Source organism: Coregonus lavaretus, assembly GCF_964263955.1.
Source record: "Coregonus lavaretus genome assembly, chromosome: 1".
In the NCBI taxonomy this organism is placed as follows: Eukaryota; Metazoa; Chordata; class Actinopteri; order Salmoniformes; family Salmonidae; genus Coregonus; species Coregonus lavaretus.
The window spans coordinates 59,705,421-59,722,262 of record NC_139988.1 but is presented as its reverse complement, the minus strand read 5'-3'; the positions used below and the strand labels follow the sequence as shown (position 1 = coordinate 59,722,262).

Sequence of the window (16,842 nt, the reverse complement as noted above, 5' to 3'; positions counted from 1 at the left end):
TACTGTCTATTATCAATCGCGGTTATAATATCGTTTAGGACCTTGAGCGTGGCTGAAGTGCACCCGTGACCAGCTCGGAAACCAGATTGCATAGCGGAGAAGGTACGGTGGTATTCGAAATGATCGATGATCTGTTTATTAACTTGGCTTTCGAATACTTTCGAAAGGCAGGGCAGGATGGATATAGGTCTGTAGCAGTTTGGATCTAGAGTGTCACCCCCTTTGAAGAGGGGGATGACCGCGGCAGCTTTCCAATCTCTGGGGATCTCAGACGTTATGAAAGAGAGGTTGAACAGACTAGTAATAGGGGTTGCGACAATTTCGGCGGCTAGTTTTAGGAAGAAAGGGTCCAGATTGTCTAGCCCAGCTGATTTGTAGGGGTCCAGATTTTGCAGCGCTTTCAAAACATCAGCTGTCTGAATTTGTGTGAAGGAGAAGCGGGGGGGGCATGGGCAAGTTGCAGCAGAGGGTGCAGAGTTGGTGGCCGGGTTAGTGGTAGCCAGATGGAAAGCATGGCCAGCTGTAGCAAAATGCTTGTTGAAATTCTCGATTATTGTAGATTTATCGGTGGTGATAGTGTTTCCTAGCCTCAGTGCAGTGGGCAGCTGGGAGGAAGTGCTCTTATTCTCCATGGACTTTACAGTGTCCCAAAACTTTTTGGAGTTAGTGCTACAGGATGCAAATTTCTGTTTGAAAAAGTTAGCCTTTGCTTTCCTGACTGCTTGTGTATATTGGTTCCTAACTTCCCTGAAAAGTTGCATATCGCGGGGGCTATTTGATGCTAATGCTGTACGCCACAGGATGTTTTTGTGCTGGTCAAGGGCAGTCAAGTCTGAGGAGAACCAGGGGCTATATCGGTTCTTAGTTCTGTATTTTTTGAATGGGGCATGTTTATTTAAGATTGAGAGGAAATTACTTTTAAGGAACAACCAGGCATCCTCTACTGACGGAATGAGATCTATATCCATCCAGGATACCTGGGCCAGGTCAATTAGGAAGGCCTCCTCGCTAAAGTGTTTTAGGGAGCGTTTGACAGTGATGAGGGGTGGTTGTTTGACCGCGGACCCGTTACGGACGCAGGCAATAAGGCAGTGATCGCTGAGATCCTGGTTGAAGACAGCTGAGGTGTATTTAGAGGGTATGTTAGTCAGGATGATATCTATGAGGGTACCTATGTTTAAGGATTTAGGGTTGTACCTGGTAGGTTCGTTGATAATTTGCGTGAGGTTGAGGGCATCTAGCTTGGATTGTAGGATGGCTGGGGTATTAAGCATATCCCAATTTAGGTCACCAAGCAGTACAAACTCAGAGGATAAATGGGGGGCAATCAATTCACATATGGTGTCCAGGGCACAGCTGGGGGCTGAGGGGGGTCTGTAGCAAGCGGCAACAGTGAGAGACTTATTTCTGGAAAGGTGGATTTTTAGAAGTAGAAGCTCAAACTGTTTGGGCACAGACCTGGATAGTATGATAGAGCTCTGCAGGCTATCTCTACAGTAGATTGCAACTCCACCCCCTTTGGCAGTTCTATCTAGACGGAAAATGTTATAGTTGGGGATGGAAATTTCAGAATTTTTGGTGGCCTTCCTGAGCCAGGATTCAGACACTGCTAGAACATCAGGGTTGGCAGAGTGTGCTAACGCAGTGAATAACTCAAACTTAGGAAGTAGACTTCTGATATTTATGTGCAAGAAACCAAGACTTTTGCGATTACAGAAGTCAACAAATGATAGCTCCTGGGGAGTAGGAGTGATACTGGGGGCTACAGGGCCTGGGTTAGCCTCTACATCACCAGAGGAACAGAGGAGGACTAGAATAAGGATACGGCTAAAGGCTTTAAGAACTGGTCTTCTAGTGCGTTGGGTACATAGAATAAAGGGGGCAGATTTCCGGGTGTTATAGAAAAGATTCAGGGCATTATGTACAGACAAGGATATGGAAGGATATGAGTAAAGTGGAGGTAAACCTAAGCGTTGGGTAACACTGAAAGAGATAGTATCTCTAGAGGCATCAATTGAGTCGGTTTCTGAGTGTATGGGTGGAGGGACAAAAGAGCTAACTAAGGCAGGTTTAGCTAGGCTGGGGGGTCTACAGTGATATAGTACAATTAGAAATAACCGAAACAACAATAAACTAACCATGTTTGGGCTGAGGCTAAACATAAACAGGATGTAGTACCGTAAAAAGGAACAGTCCAGCAGATATCAGCTGTATAGCTGAGTTATCATAAGGTCCGGTGGTGAAGTGCTAGTGAGTAAGAGGCTACTGGCCGAATATCCGGTGATCAAAGTCCAGTGATTAAAATTAATCCCGCGGAAAAAAAAATCAAATGTTCTGCGTGAAACACTGCTAGCTGTGGCTAATAGCAAGTAGCTAGTCCAGTAGCTAGTTCAGTTTAGTGAGTAAGCGTGTGCTAACGGGCCAGGGCTAGCAGATGGATGGAATCTTCGTGGTTACGTCGTAACCACATCAGACGATTTCGTCGGCAGACCAGTCGTGTAGGATCGGCGGGGCTCCGTGTCAATACTATGTGGTCCCGTCCGGTTGATAGAGAGGTAGATAGCCGGGAGATGGGCCTAGCTCAGGTTGATTAGCCAGACCACAGCGTCCGTTTTGTTGTAGCCAGCTGGTTCCAGTGAATCAGTGATTCCGCAGTGATGTTCTGGGTCGATAACGCGCTGTGCAGACTGGCCGAATATCCGGTGATCAATGTCCAGTGATTAAAATTAATCCCGCGGAAAAAATCCAATGTTCTGGATGAAAACACCGCTAGCTGTGGCTAATAGCAAATAGCAAGTAGCTAGTTAGCTGGCTAGCTAGTTTCAACTGGAGATTCTAGATTCTAGATAAAGGTAAGTCAATAATAGAATCCGTTCCACATTGAGTGAGGCGGGTTGCAGGAAAGTATATCTTGTAGAAGGATGAAAAGTCTGATAGGGAAATATGTACGAAAAATGTACGAAAATAGGGTATTTACAGGCTATTTACAGACAGACGATAAAAACACAACTGCACTACTTCGCCATCTTGGATTTGAGGGAACCTCTGTCTCAGTCCCAAATCTCTGGAAGACTGAAACAGGTTTCCCTCAAGAATTTCCCTGTATTTAGCGCCATACATCATTCTGACCAGTTTCCCAGTCCCTGCCGATGAAAAACATCCCCACAGCAAGGGGATGGTGTTCTCGGGGTGATGAGAGGTGTTGGGTTTGCGCCAGACATAGCGTTTTCCTTGATGGCCTAAAAGCTCAATTTTAGTCTCATCTGACCAGAGTACCTTCATCCATATGTTTGGAGAGTCTCCCACATGCCTTTTTCATATGCACGCACCACTTTTCCATTAGTTAAATTTAATTATTTTTTGAAACAAGTTATTGTTTTATTTTCACTTCCACAATTTGGACTATTTTGTGTATGTCCGTTACATGAAATCCAAATAAAAATTCATTTAAATTAGAGGTTGTAATGCAACAAAATAGGAAAAATGCCAAGGGGGATGAATACTTTTGCAAGGCACTGTAGTGTGTGTCAGAGAGTGTGTGTTAGTGTGTTGTAAAAAACAAAACAAGGAGACCCAGCTGTAATTATCTTTTAGTGTGTGTTAAATGAGTTCTCACAATAAATATCTAATTCTAACAATGGAAGCATGCAATATAATCATTGTGATTAAGCTACACTGTATCTATGGCAAAAACTGTACTTTTTCTGTACCATTTCAACTCCTAGAAAACATTTATAGATATATTTGAATCTGATTTGGGAGAACATTACATTTTCACTGCTGCTGAAATCTCGTTTCCCTCTTACTTTGGGGCAGTAACACACCTGCCTGTTTGTGTGTTTCGCTCTCTCCCTCTCTCTTTCTCTCTCGCTCTCTCTATCTCTCTGGGGCAGTAACAAGGCTATAAAGTCCTGACGCCAAGGACTCCTGTTGCTTAGTAACATCAATTAAACAAGATAAACCTTTTCCTGCCGTCTTCTGTAGACTGAGAGTGGTGGAGGGAGGGTGCAACTGGGGCGTTGTGAGACAGTGTGCATATTTCAGGACTTATCTCTAGTCTAAATCTATTTATCCGCATATAAAAGGTGTTTTCAGGTTTGATACTACTATAAACTATACTCTGATGGAGGACACTAACTAAAACATCAGTAGGCCTACAGTGATTTGCAATTGCAAGATGCAGTGCAAGATGCATTTTCTAGGATTGTTAGGAACAGAAAGGGGAATGTTTTAAAAGGGGGAGATTAGGGCTGTGGCAGTCATGTAATTTCGTCAGCCAGTGATTGTCAAGCAAATAACTGCCGGTCTCACGGTAATTGACCATTAATTAACATAAACACATTTAGCATCTCCTGGCTTCCACATATTGCCTACAAGCCACTGATGCAGACCTTTGGAACATCTACATTTAAAAAAGTCTAATAAATCCATATAATATAGCCTACACCTTCACAATAAATCCCATTATTTATTTTAGACAGGTCTAAAGAAATATGATATGAAGAAAATGTAGTCTATTTCAGAAGAACAGAATAGCATACTCAGAGTTGTCCTTATGGTAGGTCCTGATCTGGCTATGCCATATGGCTGTGGGTTACACTAGTTCATTTAGCAGACAAGATTTGCTTAGAATTCTGTGGCATTATTTTATATTATTTCATAGTATGAAGAATACAACTGAACAAAGCTGAATAAAATAGAAAGGACATTTCTCCAAACGATTTGATGGAGTGCGCACATGCGGCTATTCTGTGTTGAGCGGTTAACAAAGAAATAGGTACTCCTATATGCTTAATTTAGAGTTACTGTATTAATGTAACTTTAGCTGTTCTACAAACGTTGGGCTATATGTTTTGATTTTTAATACATTGTAAGGCTGCATGATGCGACTCTAATGCGACTAAAAGTTGCTTGAAAGGCATGATCTCTGCTTTGTTTTTTTGCGCAGGCTGTACACACTTCCTCAGTCTCTCATTCACAATTTGATAAGCACTTGATAATGCCTCGAATTTCCCGGCGGCATCCCAATTGTGTGGCCGTAATGCACCATCAAAAAATCCATGCCTCTCCCTGAGTGTTGCGTGCTCCGAAGCACCTCTCACTCACATGGCTCTGCATCACGTGATCAGGTCTTTCTCACAGGCTACAAGTGAAGACAGACACATCCAGGTCACAACTGCGCGCGTCCTTGTACAATTCTGAGGTGCATATTGAAGATATTGGAAGAACTGTCCACATTTACTTTTCGTCAGCCAACAAGATGAGTAGGCCTAACGAACAGCAAAGGGCACTAGCCTATGTCAAACTATTATCCCCCATATTACAAAAGTTGACCTATTCTATTCTGTGCGAGAAATAAATATTCCAAAGATAGTCTGGGCCAGTCCTGGGATGCAATAGATCTCAAATTAATACAACCACTAGCATCAAAAAACCTTTTTTACACAATGAGGCTGACGCAACAGATCAGAATGTTTAGCTTAAAACTATTAGGCTATTTCTTCACATTATAAGCGCAGCAATACACATGGCAGTAGGCTAAAAGCGCGAATGTTCCCTTAGCGGGAAAAAAACTTTATCAAAAGTTACCGCAAATGCGATTATGCATGTAATCTTTAATTATAAAGGTGCATTTTTATGGTGAAAATTATCTTCCCCAAACTTGAAACTCACGCTCTGCTTATGTATGCCAGTTAGGCTCTACACCCCTTGTAAAGTGTATTAATGTGCTTCATTTTAAGAAGTTATTTGGCCACTTTAGTTGTGATACAAACCTTTTCAAAACATATAGGCCTATGGGCTAGGCTACATAAAGTGTGACTATGATTAGAAAAAGTCACCAAAACAAAAGGCATTGTTTCTTGCCTCATGCTGGGCATCATTCACAAGTGATAATATATATTTCACAAGAGATAGGCTAATATTGTCACCCATCAGACTATTCTTGATTTAATCTTGTCTTTACATATACTAAATAAAATATGTGTGAAATTTGTTTTAATTTTGAATGGACCATTATCATGCACCTGTCTCGAAACAGGGGCAGGGGAAAAAATACATGTAATCTAGCGAATTGAGGACGCTTTTCCCGTGGTTCATTTTCATGCCAGCCAAGTAGGCTATACTCCTGTTGTAAAGAGAAGCAATGTGCTTAATATTAGGAAAGTTGAGAAATAAATATAGTAGGCCTAGCTTATAGAAAGCTGATGGGATCCTCCTCTTTGTAATAGAGGCCATCACTCTGTTCTCTCATGCAATTGCATAGCCTATAGAAATGTTGCGCAACATGAGTTCATGGGCTCTCATTAAGTGTTTGATTAGATTTTCAAATACATTTGCATTGATGTCAGAGTGATTAGAGGGACAATAGAGAGCTGAGTACCAGGCAGTTAGCAAGTTTGGTAGACTACTATTGACCATCAGCAGCATCAGCTGGAGAAGAAGCTTGGAGAAGCCTAATTACCGTGACTAAACGGTCACAAGGAATTTGACTGCCTTCATGACTCATGACCGCCGGTGTGGTAGTAATACGGTCACCGCAACAGCCCTAGTGGAGATGAGTGTGTGTAATGTGTACCCAGCAAACCAAAATTGGTTCTGTGCAAGTTCCCAGAACATTCGTTAGGTTGTGGCAAATGTTCTCATAACACAAACACTGCCCAGTCGTGGTGATGATTATAGAATGTTTGTATAAAACATTTGCCTGATGTTGCAAGAACACATTTAATCTGTTCTTTAAAGGTTTCTTTAAGGATGCAAAAAACATTCACCTGATGTTACAAGAACTTTCCCAGAACACATTTAATCTGTTCTTTATAGGTTCCCAGAATGTTTCATTAGCTTGTGGGAACAGTCTGTAGAGAACATTGTGGGGACATCACAAAAGATTTGTTCCCAAAACACAAAAACTGTCCAGTTGTGCAGATGATTCTACAATGTTTGTTTTAGTGTTTAAAAAAACATTCACTTGATGTTACAAGAGCTTTCCCTGAACACATTCTGGAATTATTTCGGGTGCGTTTTTTAAAGTTGAACAGTACATTTTTCAGTTAGTCTAAATTCTGCATTTGACTGGATTTATAAATCTGGACCAAAAAAATATATCCTGTCTTTTAGTAGAGTATATCTGAGCCTCAATTTCCCTTTTCTCTCTCAAAAGAAACATGGTTAAAGAACATGTGGGATTGAACCTGCAATCTTCAGATCTGCAGCCAGATCATTAATCCTCTACGCCACCAGGGGATACCTATGGCCTTTTTTTCAATACAATATGGTCAGTCAGGACACAATTTCTGACTTATTAATATTTTTCCCCAAAATATGGTTGTGTTTGTATGATTAAATACTGTTCAAATGTCCTATGAATGAAATTAAAATGTAATGTGTCTCTATATCTAATAAAAAGCATGAGCTGGAGCCAGTGGCGGCTCCTGAAAAAATTCTCAGGGGGGGCAATTTTTCTGATGATTTAGGTGACCTACACACATTTAAAAAAAGATATGTCCAGCAACAACATGAAGACAGGGGCAGCATATAAGTCAATACCAGAAGCATTTATTGACTGATCTCAAAAGCGTTGGCTTACCAGGGTTGGTGGAGCCCTCAGTTTCATCTTTGCCTCGCAAAGCTAACTCAAACACTCCGCAAAACTTCACACACTGGATTAGCCGGCTGAGGATGTGGCGGTTCTTGCTAATGTCGTAGTAAATATATTTGTTATAGTGAATATGGAATATGATATGTTGAGTAAAATGTTGTGCTAAGATCTATTTAGGTCAGGAGCTGGTTATAAGTTATGTTCCTATCCAATAACAATGGACAAAAGGGTCCTATCTTGTCAGCCTTGTCAGTTTCAGTTCTCCAGTAAACTTGTGATTATCAACACTAACCTCATCGTTGTGGCGGCGGACAGCTAGCCTGTATCCCTCATCCAGTTGAGTGGGAATGTTCACTCTCCCCAAAGCAGACAATCTCAAACAGCTATCCATGTGGGTCTTTGACAGCTCATGTTTCTTAATCTTTCCTGAAAGATGGTGCATGTCCGTTACACACCAGTCGCTGTCCAAGCGGTGCTGTCTGCCGTGCCGCCTTCAGGGTGAAAGAGTAAGCAGGGGGTAGCAGAAGACTGCATTAGCTACATCGCAGCCTGCTAGCCAGGTTTTTCGTTCGTACCAATTTTTGGAAAATCCTCGGGTGTAGGACTTCCCCCCTTTAGTAGAAACCTGTTGAATTATTAAATTTGGTCTGGGAGGTCCTAATTGTTTCGTTGCCAATTTATCTTCATTTGTTCGCCGACAAAAAGGAACTTCTTTCAAAGACACAATCGAGTTGCACTGAAGCCTAGCCATTTTCACAGTAGTAGTGAATTGATTGATGAGGCTACCCGCTCTTTTCTTAGTTACGTTCATGGTTATGTTACGTATGACGAAAGCGCGTAAGTGCAAGCCCTCAGAAACCCATAGAGATTGTATTGAAAGCTCTGATATTTGAAAAAAATAGATTTTACATGGGAGTCTATGACAGACTTCTGGGCGATTTTCAACCTGACTGAAATCGCCCCAAAAGGGGGGGGGCCATTTGAAGCACGACTTTAGCCTGATTGGACATTTAGTGGCACTGTGGCAGATCAGACGTCTAGATTACAACACTGATAACTACTGTTGCCGTGATATAATTGATTAGAAAAAAAATCCCTTCCTTTTCCCGTTTGGCAGTGCGTCGCCCATATCGCCCTATTGAACACACCGCCCCTGGCTGGAGCACACCCAGAGAACATTATTTAGTGTAGAGGTGCTGACTAACGGAGAATAAACTGTAAGCTATAAAAACATCAAAATTGACTTATTCCATTCTTACAACATTAAGGGAATGTCCTGTGCAACCTAAACATTGTATAAATGTCATCACAACTGAGCATATTTTGTGTTTTGGGAACCTCTCCACTCTACTGTAGATAGAAAATGGTAAGTACTTATTGTCATCTATTACTACAGTACATCACTTTTTTGTACATAACAGTACAAACTATGCAGGCTTGGTTCCATTGACTACAGTTCATGCGTATGTAAACAGGCGGGCTCAGTACAGCTTGCTTTGATTCAGCTTGCTTCAGCTCAGTAGTGTGAAAAGCCCCTAAATTACATCTAATAATGGACATGGGCTTAATCCGGACAGGTTGCTTAACTAAGCTCAGAAACAGCAGCATAGAGTTATTTCTCACTCATACGGCCCAGAAATAAAGTCTGAACAGCAGACTTGTAGTAAATGTTCTCGTTCCAATTTACATAAATATCTCTGGGTTCTATGATACTCATACAAAGTCATACACTTGATTTCACAAATCAAGAGCCATCTGAAGTATATCCAATTTCTACCCCCAGTAACTCCTTACCACATTATTTTGTAGAAAGCAGCCTAAATCAATCATTGCATTTGTCCCACTGTACAATATAGTATAATTGCAGGTAGTAATTGCAAGCAATAATTTCCTATCGGAGGTTGTAGTGGAAACAAGCGATGGTGAATCACCTCTCTGTTCTCTGTGATCCTCAATATGATTAATGAGGCGATAGAGGGCCTTAGGGTTTTAATACAGACACACTCTGCTCTCTGAGACACACACACACATGCATACTCTGCTCTCTGACACACACACACACACACACACACACACACACACAAAAACAAACACTCTGCTCTCTGTGACAGAGAGGGGGGAGGAACCGAGCCCTAACTGTAATTTATCAAAGTCCTGATTTGACTCAGTCTCTTTTCAAACAAGCACACACACACACACTCCCCACCTGGGAGAGGCTTCCCAGTTCAACCAGCTGAATCTTGTGGAAGCCTCACCACTCATTTGTTTGCCAGTATTATCTTACGTACAGTTGAAGTCGGAAGTTTACATACACTTTAGCCAAATACATTTAAACTCAGTTTTTAACAATTCCTGACATTTAATCCTAGTAAAAATTCCCTGTCTTAGGTCAGTTAGGATCACCACTTTATTTTAAGAATGTGAAATGTCAGAATAATCGTAGAGAGAATGATTTATTTCAGCTTTTATTTCTTTCATCACATTCCCAGTGGGTCAGAAGTTTACATACACTCAATTAGTATTTGGTAGCATTGCCTTTAAATTGTTTAACTTGGGTCAAACATTTCGTGTAGCCTTCCACAAGCTTCCCACAATAAGTTGGGTGAATATTGGCCCATTCCTCCTGACAGAGCTGGTGTAACTGAGTCAGGTTTGTAGGCCTCCTTGCTTGCACACGCTTTTTCTGTCCACACATTTTTCTATAGGATTGAGGTCAGGGTTTTGTGATGGCCACTCCAATACCTTGACTTTGTTGACCTTAAGCCATAACTTTGGAAGTATGCTTGGGGTCATTGTCCATTTGGAAGACCCATTTGCGACCAAGCTTTAACTTCCTGACTGATGTCTTGAGATGTTGCTTCAATATATCCACATAATTTTCCTTCCTTATGATGGCATCTATTTTGTGAAGTGCACCAGTCCCTCCTGCAGAAAAGCACCCCCACAGCATGACGCTGCCACCCCTGTGCTTCCCGGTTGGGATGGTGTTCTTCGGCTTGCAAGCGGCCCCCTTTTTCCTCCAAACATAACGATGGTCATTATGCCAAACAGTTCTATTTTTGTTTCATCAGACCAGAGGACATTTCTCTAAAAAGTACGATCTTTGTTCCCATGTGCAGTTGCAAACCGTAGTCTGGCTTTTTTATGGCGGTTTTGGAGCAGTGGCTTCTTCCTTGCTGATATAGAACTCGTTTTACTGTGGATATAGATACTTTTGTACCTGTTTCCTCCAGCATCTTCACAAGGTCCTTTGCTGTTGTTCTGGGATTGATTTGCACTTTTCGCACCAAAGTACGTTCACCTCTAGGAGACAGAACGCGTCTCCTTCCTGAGCGTTATGACGGCTGCGTGGTCCCATAGTGTTTATACTTGCGTACTATTGTTTGTACAGATGAACGTGGTACCTTCAGGCGTTTGGAAATTGCTACCAAGGATGAACCAGACTTGTGGAGGTCTACAATGTATTTTCTGAGGTCTTGGCTGATTTATTTTGATTTTCCCATGATGTCAAGCAAAGAGGCACTGAGTTTGAAGGTAGGCCTTGAAATCCATCTACAGGTACACCTCCAATTGACTCAAATGATGTCAATTAGTCTATCAGAAGCTTCTAAAGCCATGACATAATTTTCTGGAATTTTCCAAGCTGTTTAAAGGCACAGTCAACTTAGTGTATGTAAACTTCTGACTTACTGGAGTTGTGATACAGTGAATTATAAGTGAACTAATCTGTCTGTAAATTGTTGGAAAAATTACTTGTGTCATGCACAAAGTAGATGTCCTAACCGACTTGCCAAAACGATAGTTTGTTAAGAAGAAATTTGTGGAGTGGTTGAAAAACAAGTTTTAATGACTCCAACCTAAGTGTATGAAATCGTCTGACTTCAACTGTATAACTCTTTCTCTGTTCTGTCGCCTCTCTTCTGTTGTTTCCCTGAATTAGCCTTAATTAGAGAAGCATGCCAGGCTGCACTGGGTGAACAGGCATACATACACACACACATACACGCACACGCATACACACACACAGGTATACATTTCTCTCATTCTACAGAGAGCATGGATCCCCCACTCCCGCCCCAGGCCAGATATGAGCCCCTGGTGTTCAAGTGTAAATAACATCAGCCCTCTCATTTACTCTCACTCTTCCTCTCTCACGAACACACACACACACACACACACGGACACACAGACATTATGTTGTTGTTGATGTCTGTCGCCCCGCTGTGTATGATTGTCATATTGCTGAGTCTACCTTTAAAAAAACAAAGAACCAAGCACATGCCTACATGAAACAATCGAGGATGCCACAATTAAGTCAAACCTATTCCCTTTGTGATTGTCCAGGTGACCTGGTCCCGCTTTTCTGGCTGGATATCCATAGCAATCAGTTGGAGGCCATACTGGAGACCCTCGGCCAACTGGTGGCGCTGTCGCACCTTAACCTCTCCAACAACCACCTGACCTCCGCGGGTCTACCCCCTCGCTGGGCAACCTAGCCCGCCTATGGAGCTTCAACCTGGGCATGAACTGCCTGAACAACCTGACTCCCACCATGGTGGGGCTTTGTAGCATCCAGGAGCTGGGGCTGTTTGATAACCTGTTCCCCTCCCTGCCTGAGTTTATCAAGGTGTTACCGAGCATTACCAGTCTCAACACGAAGAGGAATCCTTTCACCTACGCCCAGGGATATTTGAGGGCGTCGAGGGGCTGGAGGAGGGGGTGTACCTGGCTAAAGAGGGGAGTCTGTGTGGGTCCTATCTGGAGAGGTGCAAGGAGGAGAGGGGGATGCGGAGGGCAGGGGCGGTCTGTACTCCGGGCTGATTACGTCCAACTCAGTGGCCCAAGTTAATCAGGAACAGTGGAGGTGAGGAGTGACTCATCATGGCCCAGGGAGAGGTTTGACACTCAAGGACAGCCAATGAACAACTGGATATACTGTTGTTCTACACAGCCAATGGGCAATTTAGCACAGTTCTATGATGTGATGATTGATCCAAATGGACAGTGCCCAAACAAACAAAATGGACAACATGTTGCCATTGTAATTTTCTAATGAATATACTTTTCTATTGAAGTCATGTCAGGTCAGCACCTGTACAGCACCTGGCACTGTGTCACTGTTTGTGAACTTTGACAATGAACATTAGCTGCATTTACAGTACGTGCTATTTTACTTGTGAAACAATGATTCCACAGGCCATGAAGAAAGATGGCTTCAGTATTAATGTTGTAAAATGTTGAAATAAAGAATGTCTTGATAATTTGCAATGTATTTTCTGTTTCTACTATATACACTACATGGCCAAAAGTATGTGACACCTGCTTGTCGAACGTCTCATTCCAAAATCATGGATATTAATATGGAGTTGGTCCCCCCTTTGCTGCTGTAACAGCCTCCACTCTTCTGGGAAGGCTTTCCACTAGATGTTGGAAAATTGCTGCGGGGACTTTCTTCCATTCAGCCACAAGAGCATTAGTGAGGTCGGGCACTGATGTTGGGCGATTAGGCCTGGCTCGCAGACTGCGTTCCAATTCATCTCAAAGGTGTTTAATGGGGTTGAGGTCAGGGCTCTGTGCAGGCCAGTCAAGCTCTTCCACACCGATCTGGACAAACCATTTAAGTATGGACCTCGCTTTGTGCACGGGGGCATTGTCATGCTGAAACAGGAAAGGGCCTTCCCCAAACTGTTGCCACAAAGTTGGAAGCACAGAATCTCCTAGTATTATTGTATGCTGTAGCGTTAAGATTTCCCTTCACTGGAACTAAGGGGCCTATTCCGAACCATGAAAAACAGCCCCAGACCATTATTCCTCCTTCACCAAACTTTAAAGTTGGCACTATGCATTTGGGCAGGTAGCGTTCTTCCAGAGGCAGTTTGGAACTCGGTAGTGAGTGTTGCAACCGAGGACAGACGATTTTTACGCGCTACACGCTTCAGTACTCGCGGTCCCGTGCTGTGAGCTTGTGTGGCAGCTGAGCCGGTGTTGCTCCTAGATGTTTCCACTTCACAAATACAGCACTTACAGTTGACCGGGGCAGCTCTAGCCAGCCAGAAAGTTGACATACTGACTTGTTGGAAAAGTGGCATCCAATGACGGTGCCACGTTGAAAGTCACTGAGCTCTTCAGTAAGGCCATTCTACTACCAATGTTTGTCTATGGAGATTGCATGGCTGTGTGCTCGATTTTATACACCTGTCAGCAACGGGTGTGGCTGAAATAGCCGAAACCACTCATTTGAAGTGGAGTCCACCTACTTTTGGTCATGTAGTGTATCTACCTGCTGTGTATGTGTATGTGCCCACACTCACCTGGCATTAGTTATGACCTCAACAACCCCTCTACCCGTCAACGCTGGCACCACTGAACACAGCCTATAGAAAGTAGTAGGATGGGAGAAAGAGAGAGATAGATGGAGAGAGGGAAATAGAAAAAGAAAGAAAGAGAAAATCAATCCTGTTCTGTCCCACAAAGCCACACTCTCCATCCCTCTCTCCATGTTTTCCTATCTCTCTCTATCTCTTACCTCTTAAAAGCAGACACATGGTCTTTGTTGAAGAAAACCAGGAAAGCAGAGTATCCGTTCTGCATAAAGATCTCCAATGCATTTTCCTGAGGTGTCAGAAAACGGGAAACATTTCTACAACATTGCAACAACTTTCTAATAGACACATGAAACCCACCAACATGCAGACAGAGAAATATATTTAAAATTATTATTTTTTTACTCCAAAAAGTGGACTATATAGGGAATTAGGTGCCATTTCAGATTTGGGGGGGTGGGGTTACCTCTATGTGAACTCTCACCTCTAGAAGGAAACGCATAAAGTGGACGTCTCTTATGTCCTGGTAGGGCCACCGTTTGCAGCTGGGGCTGGATGAAGATATGTCTTTAGTCAACATACTGGAGACGAACGCATCATGCACACTGGGGGAGAGAGAGAGAAAGACACAGGGTGGGAAGAACAGTTCATAATCATTAATATTCAATAGTATAGTATGTAACCTCCCTACATGTAAGTACACACAGACAGTGTCCAACTCATCTCTCTCTCTCACAAACACACATTTACATTTACATTTTAGTCATTTAGCAGACGCTCTTATCCAGAGCGACTTACAGTTAGTGAGTGCATACATTTTTCACACGTACGGACGCACGCACACACGGTACCTGGAGGGGTGGTGTTTTCTGCAGCAGACGTCTCCAGCGGGGGTCAGGGTGAAGCCCTCACACATGTACAGACTGTCTCTCCCAAACAACAGAAGCCCCTCTGTTACAGACAGCCCACTGACCACCACCACACACATCTTCGCTTTAACCTGGGGGGAGAGAGGACAAAACAGATCATAATTGTTAATGAAAAGTCAACCCATCCAGTTAAATAAAGGTTATATACACAGTCAGTGTTGCATCATGATAGGTCTGAAGTGTCGGTCCTATATCTGACAGACATAAGAAAGATCAGGAAACTTTTTACATGTATTTAACCCCTTATTTTTGGCACTAAACAGTCTCCATACTGTATTTACAGCACTTCCATTCATTTTTTCAACTGGTACCGGGGGACCTTCAGACAAGTCTTGTGAGGCCTGTGTGTATCCTAGAGCAAGACAACTGACATGTACGTGTTCGTGAGAGTCTCACCTTCAATCATAGTAGTGTGTAGCCCAAACTGTTCGGAAGCTACAGACAGAAGTTGGCAGATTGGCTGTACCAAATTCAGACGAGTCCCAAGACGCTTGTGGGGGTCGTAGAGCAAAACAGAGAACACCATCGTGTTTGTGAGGGTCTCATCTTTCAATAGAGGGGGTAATAGTTTGTCAAACCATTTGGACGCTACAGATGATTTTGTGAGAAGACCGATTTTCGGGATGTCTCATGGTCTGACAAACATCGCTCTAGCTTAGTCACGTTTCACCGCAGATGCGGAAGTGTGACATAGGCAGATGCTGTTGATTGAGACGCATCCAATGCAAAATAGATATCTCTAGCTTAAACTGATGTATTTTTATGGGGATTGTTTTTGTTATGCTAATTATATTTCCATGGGGGCGCAGACATCGACATTAGGAGGTTAATAGACAAGTTGACAAAATAGAACTACATCGATTTTAAATAAGAATACACGCTTTCATACATGTATTTATTTCCCTGACTTGAATAAAGCTACCTTGTCATGTACAGTTACTGCCCTTAATAGGTAACATGGGGTAAAATATATACTTTTTACAGTACCACCCGCAATGGGTTTCATTAGGTAAGATTCATGCCTTGAATCGTGTGGAGTTTCCTCCCACTAGAGTTTCAACTTAATGGTTTATTGACTGAGAGGCTAATGTCATATCATCGATTTCTCCCCAGAAACATTACCATCATAATCACACTATTGTCGGTGGAAGGCTAATCATGCTAAATATTTTGTGTGTTGTGTGTGGGGGGGGGGGGGGGGGGGGACAGTGCTGTGCTCCTGGATTAATAAGCGTGTAAATGCCTGTGTATCTGACAACAGCTCAGCAGGACACACTCATGCCAACTAGCTAGGAGACAGTGATACAACCATCTACGTTTAAAAAAATATAATCTTCAGTCAGAAACATTATTAAAACACTCTGCTGGTTGACTGAGCTTTAAAAGGCCCTGTTAATATGGTTTCCACCTCAGCAACTTGTCTTACATTTCCATTGTAATTCCCCTATATCACATTCACACCAGCAGCATCCACCAGTCACACACATACACAGATATCAGTACATATCACAGGAGGTTGGTGGCACCTTAATTGGGGAGAATGGGCTTATGGTAATGACTGGAGTGGAATTAGTGGAATGGTATCAATTATATCAAACACATTGTTTGATGCCATTCCATTTGCTCCGTTTCAGCCATTATTATGAGCCATCCTCCCCTCAGCAGCCTCCACTGGTACATATACTTAGGTCTACAAGTTGTTTAGGTCAGTTAGGGGAGAGGTGTATTAAGTTAACAGAGACGTTCCATGGTAAAATTTCAAACTATGAAACCCATGGTAGACCCCTTATGCGCTCATGGGACGTAAAGACATCATCACCACTCCAGGCTGCACATGATTGATCATTTTAATCACGCGTCTTCATCATGATTAAAACGACACAGTCACCACTTCATTATTGAGATTATTAACATTGATTGATGGATAAGAGAGAGGACTGTCCCCCTTTTCACCAAGATGGCGGTGCTCCAGAAAAGACTCAGAACCTGAATG

The 16,842-nt window shown here is 42.6% G+C and overlaps 1 protein-coding gene and 1 pseudogene across 2 annotated transcripts in view; one reads left to right on the top strand and one right to left on the bottom strand.

Annotated features, from left to right (window-relative positions):
• The window catches only part of wdfy4 (WDFY family member 4), a 157,554-nt gene that overhangs the window by 46,881 nt on the left and 93,831 nt on the right, over nucleotides 1-16,842 (bottom strand). Inside the window, exons 44-47 of the mRNA XM_084157490.1 lie at nucleotides 14,772-14,920; nucleotides 14,405-14,525; nucleotides 14,124-14,209; nucleotides 13,909-13,971 (exon numbers count right to left, since the gene is read on the bottom strand). Coding sequence (XP_084013616.1) covers nucleotides 13,909-13,971; nucleotides 14,124-14,209; nucleotides 14,405-14,525; nucleotides 14,772-14,920 — 419 coding nt within the window. The remainder of the gene's footprint in view (nucleotides 1-13,908; nucleotides 13,972-14,123; nucleotides 14,210-14,404; nucleotides 14,526-14,771; nucleotides 14,921-16,842) is intronic.
• On the top strand, nucleotides 11,654-12,465 carry LOC311117248 (leucine-rich repeat-containing protein 18-like; annotated as a pseudogene). Its single transcript has 2 exons — nucleotides 11,654-11,705; nucleotides 11,942-12,465. The product of its transcript is annotated as a leucine-rich repeat-containing protein 18-like (transcript).